A 15,180-nucleotide genomic window follows, 5' to 3' on the forward strand; every position below is an offset into this window, starting at 1 on the left:
GGATACTGGAACAGAAAAACACCACATTTATAATGCTCACTTCGGGACATCCCTGCTGCCTATTTCATATTCTTCGGAGCTGATAAACTGATATAAGCTAATGCATTCAAATCAGTCAAGTAGTGCGAAAAACAATTCATCACCACCTGCTACTTATCACCAGGGTGGATGGGACTATGTCTTTAGACCAGATAATGAATTGACTTTCTAAGAATATTTCTCCCCAGCATCAAAGCTCCTGTACCCGCAACTAAGCAATGTGTTTTTCTTCTTATTTTCATTGCACGTGTAAGGCACATATATCTCAGTGAGAGGAATGGTAAATGAAATACAGGATCTAGAATAAACTGATGATTTAATTTTTCCCTGTGGTTATAGTAGCACTTCATAGCTATAACACAAACACTATAATCTTGCTTTGATTAAAAAAAAAAAAGTCAGAACAGAAATATCCGTACAGGGACTGCAGGACAGTTGCTATCGTAATTTATATTCAGTAACTTTAAAGGAACAAGACTTTTTCCCACTTAGCAGCTTACACTGCATTAGCAGACTACCTTCAGTAAGAGACAGCAGTTGAAAAATTCAGTATATTTACACTTTGCAATCTAGCACATTTTAAAAGAGAAATAAATATACAGAAAACCATCAAAACAAACAATAATTGATCTCTCCAGACACAGGTAAGAATTCTCTTGACAATGATTTTGATCCAAAAAGAATCACAATATTTTACATGATGAACACTTGTACTAAAGGAGTAAGACCTATGTTTCTTAATGTTTTACTTGCTAAGTAAACTTTGGGCATAATATTTAGTAACAAGATTGTATTTTGATTGTTAGTAATTCTAACCTGCGAATCAAAGTGAAAACAACTTAGGTTTGTTCCAGTCCTCAGACTAAAAATGAACCTGAGTTTACTGTGAAGCCTTTGTCTAACCCTGCCAGAACAAGACGGAGCCATCCAATAACCCTAAAAAAATTCTAATTACTGGTTCAGAATAAAAGCCATTTGAAATCTTGAGAAAGAGGAAATTGCTCAATACATGGACATACTAGATCCTGCCTTTCGCAGCCACAAGTCACTGCTGTGTTAGCACAGCCCATCCTTCTATAATCTCAGCTATCAGTTTCAAAACCAAGCTTTGGCACTACCGCAAATAACAACTGTGCCTGAAAGGAAAGACACTGGCTAATACGTTGCTCTATGGATTTGCCTGCATGAGGTGACTGTCTCCACTATAAAAACGTTCCTTTTTCAACATGAACTGATTTGAAATTAACCAACTATCATGGTACAAAACCAAACCAGAACTTCCACTCCAGTTCAACACTGTGTGGAATTGTCCTAAGAGATTTACTAATTCAACTGTCTAATCATACCTGAGCATCCCAGTTTGCAGTAGCAGCAGGTGAAGTCTACTAATACATTTTAGGGCTTTATTTTTTTCAAGCCACGTTATATATATTTATTTGAATAAATCCTTACGGAATTTACAGTTAGGGAAACAAAGAAAAATTTAAATAGAACTGATACTAAACTAGTGTAATTTCTGACTATTTGAAATACTTTTTTAAAAACAAAAATACTAAAATATTTATGGAATACTCATAATAGGCAAACTTCAAAGTCAAGACTTGAAAACTCAGGAAATATTTTAAGATACTGAAAAAATAGCCTTCATGCTAGTATCATTTTGATATTTAACTTCAGTGTGTTACGATGAAAGAAATAAAGCAGTGAGACCAGTAACAGAGTTTTGGGCCTTCAATCTGTATTACATGGCAGGAAAACCAAGCAGAAAAGCTGACTTAACCCAGTTAACTGGGAAGACGAATAGCACCAGCTTCACATAACTCACACTTCATAGCAGTCCACATGTAACAGCTGTGGCTGAAAAGGAGAACGTTCAGGAAAGGAACCAATTCTCTTGCTTTTGAAGAGTTCAAGGGTTATTCAGGCAACGCAGCACATAGTTATGTTAGATAAGGCCCGGTTTAGCTCATTTTTTGCCCCCTGCACTTCACATATTTAATAGGGCTGGGGACGTAAGCAGAGATATTCATTCAAGTTGACTTAGTCTAATCCTTATTCCAAAATGAAAGGACTGTTGGGTTATACCGTAAGAGTGTGCCTAAGTGCAATCAAGAAACTCGGCCAATCTTGCTCCTGACCTAGATAATGAAACCTCCTATCACCTCCCATCAGCTGGATGCATCCAAAGCCAACACAACCTCCTTAATCTGGACAGAGGAGGAAACTACAAAAACACTTCTAAAGAAGTTACTGAAGTATCCCATTCAAGAATTATCCTTTTTAAGGTTCTTTTACTAACCAGAGCTTTGGTGTAGATAGATAATGAGTTTTCCAGCTCAAATGAATAGAAGAACAGTGCAAGAACATGGTCACAACTGCAATTAGAGCCCTTTTGTCTGTCAGAGGGAATGTATCTTTTTCCTCCTGCTATGCAGAAAGTTTTCTACTCAGAGGAAGGAGAAAGTTTTGAAATTGAATGAGGTTCTGCAAGAGCATTCAAAATGAGTAGCAATTCTTCTACTTTGGTCAAGGTTTCCCTAAAAAACTCAAAAAAAAAAAAAAAAAAAAAAGGAAAATCAAGAAATTGGCACTGAGGCATACGTAACAGGCCACCAACACAATACACACAAACTAAAAAGAACTGCAATAGATTATAAATACTCTGACAGGCTTTGGAATAGACAGCTCCGAACACAATGGAAAAGAAAAAACCTTGGAACCAATCTGAAAGGGGCAGGGAGGGCATCCTGCCCTGCAGGTATCAAAGAGGAGGCAGGGGGCTGAAGCTGCTCCAGAACAAGTATGGTGGGAAACAAGGTACCTTGAATAAGTGAAAAAAAAACCTAAAAAACACATTGTGTGGGAAGGGAATGAAACAAAACAAAAACCAGACAACAACAAAAAATTTTTTTTCTAAGAGGTCAGAATCCACATTCTTCAAACCCTTTCTTTTCTAGAAAGCTGATAGGTCCTACCAGCTTACAGTTAATTTACTGGAACAGAAACAAAACCACAGTTGAAGAAGCAGCTGTCTGGGTAACAGGGGGAAAATAATTTTTGGGGAACTTCTGTAAAAGGCAGAAGAAAATATGGATCCTTTCCCATTCAAAGTGATACTGAGGCAACTTCAGGTTTAAGCCCAAGAGTGGTACAAGGAAAGTAGACAGATGAGGTAAAATGAAAACAAAACAAGGCAAATTTTGTTCAGAGACCGCCAAGACTTTTTTTTTGTTTGTTTTTTAAAATGATGAAAGTACTGCATCTCTCCTCCCTTCCTCTTTCTCACTGGAAACAAGAAAAAAACCTGAAAAGGAATTCCATGCAATCAGGCTTAAAACTCCGTGGAACTTAGCATTTTATGGAGCAGACCAATACTGACAGCTCCTCTTCCTCTTGCTTTTTGGTAAGCACAGCCATTGTATAACACAATTGGCTACTCTAGAGCAGAGCTAGGAAAGCCAGCAGATACACAGGGCTGGATTACTGTGCATTTTATTACTAAAAAACATGCAGGTTCTCATTGTAAAAACATTAATGGAAAGCCAGTACCAGACATCCAAAACATACAAACACAGCAGTATGGTGAGTAGAAAAATATACTTAATTCTCTTGTGACAATGTTTGACAAAAGTAATGAAAACCACACAAAGTATCCATTGCTGCAGTATATATGCATCTTTTACAGAAAAAATACTTACATATATCTGGATCTTTACTTTTCTTTGTTTTGTTACTAAGACTTATCTCAAATCTATTAATATCAGATGAAAGATCACTAGGAGAAAAGACAGAAAGCCTCAATTAATACTATACTTGGCTGGCATTTAAGCTTATTCTAAATTCATTTCAATCCTGAGTTCTCATTATCAGCCAAAGATGCTTATATTAACAAAGATATTCAGGTGCCTACAGAAAATTCTGCCCATGCAGAATTTGCCTGAAAGGTTGCTACTGTATAACCACACATACAGTATTTTTAAAAAGCATATGCAAAACAGTACACTCTAAGAATCTTAAATGCAATGCAACTTACAAGTCAAATTCAGTAATTCAACAAGATTCAGACTTACTCAAAGACAAATTCTTCTGACCACACAGGGTTCTGCCCTTCCCTGATGTGTGTTTTTGCTACCTGGACGCTGTTCAGGTAGATGTTACAATACGGATTAGTAAAATGCTTTACTGGGAGCGTATGAGCTTCTTCAACATGCAAAATAAGACTGCTGACCTAAAAAAAAAAAAAAAACAAAAACAGAAAACCCACAAAATTTACTTTTTGTTGCTAAAACAGAAATACAACACACATGAATGGATTATTTTTTATCCTCCATGTGGGAGCTTAATGTTAATATATGAATACTGAATACAAACTAGAATTTCCTAATAAAAAGAGCAAGGAACAGAAGTAATGGAACAACATTTTAAGGGGTGCAAGTGACAAAGTAAGAGTAACTCAAATAATTACTGAAAACAAATCTCCAGACCCATGTTTTTTAAGGCATCCTGTTTTCTTCTTTTAAAATTATCTTTGCGGCATTAGGATTTGCATATGCTAACTTTTCTATGCACAGAAAATTCTACTGAAATCAAAGACTGGCACCTTGAATAACAGCCATGGATGATTCCAAACACAATGGCTTATTTGGTGCTTTCCTAACAGATTACATAAAATTGCCATGTCTAACACATTACATTCTATTCCTTGATGTAGATGAGCATTTTCTTCGCTTTTTGAAGTAAAGAATTATTTCAGACTGTCACTCTTTTTGCTTTGCTTTTGCAGCTGGAAGCCCCCAACTGCACCCACCACTTTATCTGTGAATTCACCTAATTTAGTGCATTTATTCAGAAGTATCCAAACATCCTTAATGTTAACTACAGAACAGTTGTGTGTCCTGAAAAACATCCTATTATATTCCTTTCTTCACTGTCTGTTAAAACAACTACATTAAATGTTCCTAACATTCAAAAATATCAGGGATTCTTGAAGTATTTTCCTGTTACTCTCGAATCATTACAGACTTAGCCATTTATGACTACCTGTCCTCTACCTCTAAGGAAATTCTGGCAAACACAGCACTTTCAAAAGGCCAAGAGAAATTAAGCCACAAGCGTGGTTCAGCATGTATTTGTTACTGAAAATGAGTAACATTAGTTAAACAAGTATTTAGTTTATATGTCACATAAGACTGTCAAATTTTTAAAGTTTCCCATACATGGTAAATTTTAAAAGTTAAGACGATACAAATGCTGACTTCTTTACACTCTTACTCAAACGTAGTCAGCAGATAATACCCAGCAAAGCACGTGCAGATTGCCTAAAGCCATTTTGCTTTTTATGTGTGTAGATATTATAAAACAAAGTCTAAGTAATTCTGGTTGGTTTCACGAGGGTACTGCATAACTCTAAAAACTAAAGTGAGTACATGCAGGATTTACTACTGTTGAAAGGAAAATTCTGAGATTTATCAGTATCGTTTTGCAACGAGGAGACAAAACACTCCTCCATATGCACCGCCAACCCCGTAATATCAGCTTCACCTGACGTAGACGTTTATTTGATGTTCCTGGACTGGTTTTTCTTAAACTGCAAAACATCTGCAGAGCTTTCATCCAGTCCTAAGAGAGAAGGATGCAGAACAGTGTAATAAAACAAAGTCAGACACAGCTTGTTGCAGTGGAACAGACATGTCTAAAAAGAGTATGTGAAGTTTTCCCTTTAGCTTGGCAAAACCTAAGTTTTCTGTAATTCCAAAGTATGCAAGTTTGAATATTAAAGCAAAATTCTTATCTTTACTGAGCAAAACCTAACAGAGGATTTGCAAATCTGAACCATTTTCTCTTTTAGAAATATCAAGCATTACTAATGGATATACAGTGTGACCTTTACCAATTTTCCAGTCTAGTAATATTACATGAAATTACAAATGGTATGTAAAATGAAGCAAAACTTGTTTGCTTCTGAGAAAATTACAGTTAACAAGCCGAACTGTTCTGATTATTCTCTCCAGTACTTCTGTATGGCAGTCATAATACTGTGTATACTTCACACAAAAACTAAAACAACATTAACAGAGAAACATGGAGCATATATCCAACATTCCCCGCTTCGCTCACAAATGCGTACAGCAGAGTGGATAGATGGATTCCGTTTTGATCAAGGAAATAAGCAGGTTGTCTAACACCAAACTGACTGTAGAACCTTTGTGCGTATTTTTTTTTAAACAAATAAGCTGCTAAGGGGCACTGCCAACTCGCCAGGCCACCTCTGAAAAAGTCACTGCAGCCTGAGAAAGTTGCTCGCAGAGGAGCTTTGCAAGAGGCCTTAGGAAGGTGGAAGACACGTTATAGCCCCGTTCTCTACTTTTGTCCCCCAGCCACCGAATTTTGTATAGCTCTTGCAAAGCACAACATTTAGGTTTTGACCAAGAGCCTTCTTAAATCTGTATGTCAAAGATCCGCCATCTATTCTCAAAGTACAATTAAAGATGTCATTTAAAACCCCACAACTCTATTTCAATCCTGCCCTTCACAGTATCTTCCACATTTTAAAAATACAGAGACATGTACTGCAGCTGTTCTCAGCTAGACCACTTTGCGAGTCCGGTTTCAGCTTTCAAAACCTTCACAGAAGGAAAAGCTTTCATCTATCCATCACGAAGTTCCAGCACCTTGCGTCCTTATTCTCAGGAGTAGCAATCGAAGAAACAAATGCCTCCTAAATGCTCCAACAGGAGTATTTCCTGGATGCACAGTACGCCTCTATACTCACTCGTAGCAGGAAAACCTTTCCCCTTAAATGCCAAAGCTTACAGCAGTGAGGATGAACAACGTGCCACAATAAGCACAACGACACTAGCATGTAAGGCTACATTTTACATTCGCTTTTGTTTTGTACAAACCATAAAGACAACACGCAGTCCATAGGACAGCACTGCTTTGATATTTGTTTACCACATTATAAGAGAGCCTTAATATAAAAATAAAACTATTCTTCTATGAAATGTTACAGAGTAAAGAAAGCTGAACTTCCTCAAAAGAGAAGTATCTATAAACTTTCCTGGGCCAAAGCCATATTATTTAAAAAAACACAGCTGTATTCTGTATAAATGCTGAGAACAGCCTGTTAAGCAGATCAAAACCAAAAGCAGATTATACCAAATGTTCAGGGAACAAGACAGGATATTCTGTCTTCTACACATTCTTAATTCTTTTAATTTCTAGAACAGAAACGACATTGAAGATGTGACAAAAATGAATGTTCAGTAATGTGTGTGGAAATTAATGTATATACTCTCAATTACTATACAGCATGCTGCTTCTCAAAGCCAGGGCATTAAGAGTTGTGTGACAAATGTCACTACATCATTCTGATGTCATCTCCGTGACTTTCATAAATTTGTATTAATTTAACAGGAAAATTTGTGGTTTCCTTTATATACAGCACAAGAAGAATAATAAATTTATACAGCCTTCACGCTCTGGTGAATAGCAGTCTATTATGGGCGCTCTAAACAGCTTTCATTCCATTCAAATAAAATCAAATGCAAAGCTTAACTTCCGATGCCACAGGTGTATTTCAGAGCTGTGGGCTTTCAGAGCTGTAAACTTAAATAAGGACATTGTCTCATCTCAGATACGTTCTCCTGCTGGCGAGTGAATGTCAGAGAATTAGGCTCCTATCCTATAATTCCTAATCAGCATGCATAACCCCTAGATAGCTAGTAACTAAAGGATACCAACTAAAACCAGGAAACCTTACTTTTGTGGACGATCAGGGCCCAAGACTATGAACAACCACCGATTTATGGACAGGACAAATAACTGCAAGAGGCAGCTGCTCAATATATTTTGTCGTTGGGTACACATATGTGCATCAGCATTTTAGTTCGTATCAGGAATATGCCTTTTAAGGAAAACTCCCACTTACCATGCTCTGGTTTATAACATGGAAAAGGCCTGGAGAGTAAATTATTCTTCTGAATTGAACTATGTAAAAAAAAAAAATGTTCTCCACAAACATACAATGGAAAATAATGGAAGTTCAGTCCGTGGGACCCGACTGGAACTTGTCCAAAGTAACCCACACCCCCCCCAAGTGCAGGTAACGTAGGTGCTCATTTCTCAGCACCAACCGTTCCCCTTACAGATCCGCTGCTACTCCATTGTAACAGCTGCTAAGACAGACATAGCCACTAACACTGTGATACACTTGCTTCCTGTTTCAGAAGGGCAGTATCATTAAACACAAGACAAAAAATTACTTTTTAAATTATATTTACCAAAAAAAAGCTCTCACCTGTGCTTGTTCTGGAGTTTCTCCTGCAAAGTAAAAGATGTAATGTTCTTCACTAAAGTGCTGAACTACTATCTGAAAACAGTTTGGCCTTAAAAACAAACAAAAAGTAAGTTTTATTAATCTTCACAATATTAACAGGTACCTTCACTTGTTAATCTGTGCCAAAACAAAGTTTACACTGAAGTAATGCATTTCTGTTGTTTGCCTGTAAGGAGCATTGAACATTGCACCAATTTTTGTTTGTGTACAAGTAGCATCATCTCACATGGAAAGAGAAAAAACTCCAACTAGAAAATTTCTCAGGTGCTTCAAAACTGCATTTTGTTTTGAATGTATTATGTCATTTTAAGAAAACCGCACTTAAGTACAACTAGTTTGTTTTGGAACGCTGAGGAGCTTTTAGAATGGCCTGTACGGAATAGGCATGTGCGCTGACTTACAGTCAAGGCAAAAAAATAGCCGTCTGGTAACGGAAAAGACTTGTCAACGAGGAATATTCCTAGAGACTTTAAAAGCAGGAGAGGTTCAGCATTAGTTCTCAACCAATTAATCATACATTAAGGATTTGTTCTTTCAGGAGTTCAGGAAACAATATTAACATACGGAATCCCCTATCTGAATGTGTCCCACGGCTCTCGCGACCAATAAAATGTGTATTGGATCACATTGAATATATGTGACAAAAACCTCTACAACCTTGAATGCAATTATAGTGTCTTTGCCATTTTGTGTACCTCCACTTATTTGCCAAAAAGTCAATCAAAAATATTTTGTTTTGCTAAATTACAAGCTATTTAAAGCGCACACTTCACTCATGACCTTCCACACTGTGCTCAAGGAAAATTAGCTCTCCCCAAACCAGCGTTACATTAAGGGTCATACTTCATCTGCAGAGGAGTTTCAGTCTTCAGTTCCCCCGTCCATTTCAATGCCTGGAGAAACGCTGACACGGCACTCTGTGGCCATGCCGCAGAAGGGTGGGGGAGAGCAGGAAGAAGCCAGGTCTGGGGCTAATTAAATCATTGCCACCAAAGAACCATGCAAAGCTACAGACTTCACTGTACTTCTGAGATAAGAGCAAAGGCCATTTTTACCAGCTGCTTAAAATGCAGGAGGAACTTTGTCTCAGCTACAGTTCCTCACTAACAGTTTCCTCAAATGGTGCAACCACGCATCTCCTCCTACCCACATTTCATACCACTTACTGCCCAACCACACTTTAACCCACAGCGCAGCGTTTCTTAAAAGCTGTTTAAGAGACAGCCACTCTTAACCAAAATGTTCCTTGTTTACAATATACACCAAAGCTTCCTGCATAATTGCCAACTTACATAAGGAACATTTCAGTAATTTTTTAATTACTGTTCTGGTACTCTTTGTCTGTATCTACGCTCCTCATTCCATTACTTTAATGCATTTTTCAAAATTATTAAAGAGATTTTAAAACAAACAAAACATATCAAACAAAAGCACCAGCCTTTGCAGCTTAAGAAATGCCACTGATTTTAAGCATTTGTCTTAGAAGTTTTTTCACAAAAATAACTAGAAGTTGACTTTATATAATTTTTTAATAAATATTAAGATCCATGGGATAACCAGCTGTCTAACACTTGTAGGAGTAAGTGTACCTATTTCTTCCATATGACATTATAATACAGGATGGTGGACTTCCTTTTGTAACTACCAATGAACAAATATGTAAACTCTTTCTTGTTAATTACCAACGATATCTGAAAGACTTTTGATTCTCAACTTCTTTGCTGATATCACATCCCCAGTCACATCACATCAAAATATTACAGTAAATGAGATTTGATGTGAAAATTATCTCTGAACATAGTAATTGTGCAAAAACAATTTCTGAGGATATTGACTTATATGAACTAGTTTACTGCTAAGTTGGTCTAATTTAACAGAAGTACTTGTTCTTAAATAGAAAAGCGCTTACAGACTCCGTCTAACCAAGTTAGCTTTCAAATACCTATCAAAAGAATGTAGATCTTTTGGAATTGACAAAATTCTTGATCTATTCAATTCTTAGTTCAAAAGGATTAAAACCCTCAGTTCATAATCTGAAGGTAAATGAAACATGGAACAATTAATGCACTCAATATTAAAAAAATGACAATGCAAAAAAGCTCAAACCATCATCACATCTTATTTCAGAATAAAACTTTAATACTAAATTCTAAAATTTCTAACTAGAAGTTGTGTATGTACAGTGCTAGCAATCAAGCTGCCACGGCTAAACAAGCTACTATTCATCACCCACATCTGTCTACATATGCTCTTGCAACCCACACCAGCTAGACTCTTGGTATGAACCAAGAGCCACAGCGCAAGTCAGGGCTACTTGTTCACTAGCCACATATTGCCCGTATCTTGAACACGCCTCAAACCAGCAGTCAACTCTCCTGCTGCACATACGAGAAATAAAAGCCAGTGTCCTACCTGCCAAACAAACTGTCATGTACTCCATAGACGGAACACACGCTAAGGTCTATTAGTCCTTTGGGTTTTGTGGCTCGTTTTTCACTTTCAAAATAAATAAGTTGGGCATCATTTCCCTCTAATATAAAGTACAAGTTTTTCCACCTCTTTCCTTTACCTGTAGAGGAGTCAAGCAAAAAGTTACACTATTGTTTAAAAGAAAGTGTACATTTTGTAAATGAAGAAAACAAGAGAGGGCAGTAAAGTTTTTGTCAAATTGCAAACAGAACAATGTACAGGTAATCACACTTAAGTTATAGTATCAGTATACACACTCAATTTTATGCAACATGTGGCTAAAACTAGACCCTCTTCACAGATGCAGGTAGAGTTGCTAAAAGGTTCTTTAAACATTTTCACTAATTTCAACAGGATTAAGCAAGTGCATATGACCTGCCTGGACAGTGAGTTCCTGTCAGTGTTAAGACTGTATCTACACAGTTTGCAAATAATGATGCCATGGATCCCATTTATTACAATTTTAATTAAGAAATGGACTCTTGACATGAGAAAGTTACTCCGAAACTCTGACCAATGTTTAACAGATTGCATTACAGTATCTTAAAACAGTACGGCTGAAGAACAGAAATGGGAATATGCTATATGCAAACTTAAATCAGAACCATGCCCCAACAAAACCACATATAGGAATCTGGCTGGTTCCACCTGTTTCGGAGAAGACGTTCTCTGAACTACAATGGATTAGGAACTTTCTGCAACTAATTAACGCGTAAGTTGCAGTACCATTTAGAAAAAAACTTTCAGTCTTAATTTTGTATTTTTATCATTATAAATCCACCATGGGCCTCAATAAATGAGTACTAGCACTGCTTTGAAAAGACAAATCTAACATCCACTTACTACACTGTCTCCTAGATGGAAGAGTGATTTTATTGAATTTGTTCCATATGCAGCTATATGCATCTCTCTACACCTACTCAGTACTCCGGTTTGCACATTTAAAATACTGCGTTATCTCTTTTAGCTAAAGGTTTTCAGTTAATTCTTATTCGATTCCTCACTCTATGACATCCCTCTACACCTTCTCTCAGAATCAGCCTTCTCAATAGAAGAGATGTTTTCCTTGTCCTGTTCAGAGGGTCTACAGTTTGGGGTTTGGTGGTTTTTTTTTTATGTCTCATTTTTAATTAAATGTAATTTTTTTTAATATATTTGTCTATATTTAAAATCATACCTTCTTTCTCACTTTTGGTCACTATCCAGGTTACTGTCTGTAACTTATCTTTCTAGTTATGGTCTCTGTCATTTGCAGAAATTTTATTATTGATAGTTTTTCTGCTTCCATTAGCGTTGATTTTTTAAAAAAGTAGAAATGTAACACTTGGTAAGGGACTAGCTTCCTCAGAACTTCAAAGACTTGCTCAATGGCAATTCTTCAGGGTTATATTGAGATGAGTCAAGCAGTCAGCTTTTAATGTATTTATTATATGTTATGTTGACTGTGTCAGTGTTAGAACCCTAAAAACGTTGCTATGTATCTTGTACAGCAGTATATACATTTTAAATTTAAGATTTAAAACATATGACCTAACTTGGAATAACAAAATTAAACCAGCTGTGCTCTCCAACGAAATGTACAGATTTATACTATTCTAGCTCTCTCTAATCTAGTCTATCAGCTAGAATTCAATGAGTTCCATATTAAATACAAACACTTTTTATGAAAATATACTTCATTTAATGAGTTTGAATGCTACCTTTGACAAGGATGCCTAGTTTTTGTGCTGTGTTCTGATTCTTTTCAGAACAACTGCCAATCAACATTTGCACACTGCATGTAATTTTATGTATCATGTTGTTCTATTCATGTACTACTTAAGGAAAGAGAACTTTCATACCCTTCACACACTTTCTAGAACCTCTTGCCCACTTCAGTTTTGTCCTTTCTAGTATCCCTACTACACTAAATGAACTAAGTATGCATGTTCAGCTTGGAGAAGAGAAAGCTGAGGGGTGACCTCATCGCTGAGGGGTGACCTCATTGCAGTCTGCAACTTCCTGAAGGGGGGCAGCAGAGGGAGAGGTGCTGATCTCTCTCTGGTGACCAGCGATAGGACATGAGGAAATGGAATGAAGCTGCGTCAGGGCAAGTTCAGGTTGGACATTAGGAAAAGGTTCTTCACTGAGAGGGCGGTCGGTCCCTGGAACAGGCTGCCCAGGGAAGTGGTCACGGCACCAAGCCTGTCAGAGTTCAAGGGGCATCTGGATGATGCCCTTAGTCATATGGTTGAGTTTTATGTAGTCCTGTGAGGAGCAGGGAGTTGGACTTGATGATCCTTATGGGTCCCTTCCAACTCGAGATATTCTGTGATCCATATCTGCATTTTTTTAGAAAAAAAATTCATAGAAGTAAACATAACTCACTTTTTTTCAGAAGATAACCTTTTTTGACAATATTTTTATAAAAAGCATCCTTTGTTTTCCGACGAATTGTATTGTAGATTTCTTTTCCATCCACTGTATCGTTAAGCACTTGTTCTTGGTGCTGGTCAACATGTAAGAAAACATATTTTAAGCTCAGAAATCACCATTAAAAAATTGCATGCTATGAAACTGCAACCAGGATCATCTTACTGAATGCTACCAACTCACTACTATTGTTCTTTCATACATTTTAATAAAGCAATATCATTTTTCATACAATACCCTTGCTAGAAATGTAATATAACTATTTCCGTATTTCCAGACTTATGACAGAGGAGAAAAGTTTTCAATCCAGACCAACTTCTACAAAGTAACATTGTGTCTTTTTCATATTAAATAAAAAGCAGCATCTTTCATGGTGATTTCTGTTAAATTTATGCAAGTTTTTAAAGATTCATCTAGCTTTTGTCTTCTACCAAAGCTTTTGGGACTGAGTAATCATGGATAAACTCTGAGGCAACAAGAGTTGTGCAGATAACAATTAAAACTGACTCAAAGTTGCACGGTCCCTCATTAATCTCATTAGAACTCACATGTCCTAACTGAGAAGCACTCAAGACAAAAGAAGAAAGCAGGAAAAAAAGATAAATTCGCACAGAAAACTGTAGGATCTGGAAACGCAAGTAACAAATGAGAATGGCCAAAAGCCAAGCCAAGCCAAGTTTGACCTTACTGAGTAAGCTGATCAGCAAAAGTTCTTCAGCCGTAAGAAAACATGAAAAGCAAGACTGTCAAGCAGTGAGAAGAGCACTGAGATGAAAAACAACATATGAACTGGCTCATACTAAATATTCTGCTTTTCTTCCTGCCCATATATCTACAAGAATTATGATTTTGAACAACATGACAAAAGCAAGGTGAAAAATACTTTGGTAATACTAACCGGAATTACAGGACCTACAATGGAAGCAACATCCAGATGTTTATGAGCTCAAGATAATCTCCATAACATAACTACACAAGGAACAGTGCACAAAGCAACCTATCTAGTGACAAATATTTTTAAGTAAATTTCATATTAGACACAGGAAGTCAATCAGACTGACCCTAAAAGTATGGAAGACTTGAATTTTTTTTCCCTCAAAAACATAGAGCATGGTAGTATGTGGAAGGTAGATAACACAAAGCTGAACACAAATTGCACCACTGACCACTAAATTTTTAAACAAAGTCACAAATATATCTGAATAGGTTAAAAGAATCTGAAGTAGTCTCACATGGAAAATTAGTCAATGCAGAGAAGATTATTAATGCAGGAACTGTAAGTGCATATGCAAAAAGTTAAAATTAAGACAATTACTGCCATGATTCAAGAGGAATGATGGAGCATGAGGAAAGTTACTAGTGAAGCCTTTCAAGGAGCAGTCTCAAGATTCGTATTTGCTTTTCGTCCCAACCACATTACCGAGCGCGAGTTAACAGAAGCAAACAACTGGGAAGCACTGATGACACAACACAATTAGCAGTATAGGAAAGATCAGAACAACCAGGTATAAGTCTACTAGTACAACACAAAAGTTACACCTGTTGATACTTACCACTAGAAAACAGAAAATGAGAAACTTGGAACAGCCGAGTCATTCACAGGACTGATCTATGATATAAGGTGGCTATGACAACATACTGGGTCTGGCAGGGATGGAGTTAACTTTTGTCACAGCAGCCCCTCTGGTACTGCGTTTTGGTTTTGTGACTAAAACAGTGCCGGTAACTCTTGCTGATCAGTGCTTGCGCAGCCTCAGGACTTCCTCCATTTCCCACACTGGCCCCCCTCCTCAGCGAGGTGGCTCGGGTGGGCAAGATGCTGGGAGTAGACACAGCCGGGACAGCTGATGCCAAGTGACCAAAGGGATATTCCACATCATATAACAACATGATCAGCAATAAAACCGTGTGTGTGTTTGGGG

The 15,180-nt window shown here is 37.1% G+C and overlaps 1 protein-coding gene across 1 annotated transcript in view; it reads right to left on the bottom strand.

Moving 5' to 3' along the window:
* RASA1 (RAS p21 protein activator (GTPase activating protein) 1) overlaps positions 1-15,180 on the bottom strand; it is a gene marked incomplete at its 5' end in the record, with an annotated part of 51,655 nt that overhangs the window by 14,886 nt on the left and 21,589 nt on the right. Inside the window, 6 exons of the mRNA XM_009332988.1 lie at positions 3,738-3,814; positions 4,110-4,267; positions 5,581-5,658; positions 8,339-8,426; positions 10,790-10,946; positions 13,214-13,334. Of these exons, the coding sequence (XP_009331263.1) occupies positions 3,738-3,814; positions 4,110-4,267; positions 5,581-5,658; positions 8,339-8,426; positions 10,790-10,946; positions 13,214-13,334 (679 nt within the window). The remainder of the gene's footprint in view (positions 1-3,737; positions 3,815-4,109; positions 4,268-5,580; positions 5,659-8,338; positions 8,427-10,789; positions 10,947-13,213; positions 13,335-15,180) is intronic.

This window comes from Pygoscelis adeliae, unplaced genomic scaffold, assembly GCF_000699105.1.
Source record: "Pygoscelis adeliae isolate BGI_AS28 unplaced genomic scaffold, ASM69910v1 Scaffold38, whole genome shotgun sequence".
NCBI classification, from domain to species: Eukaryota; Metazoa; Chordata; class Aves; order Sphenisciformes; family Spheniscidae; genus Pygoscelis; species Pygoscelis adeliae.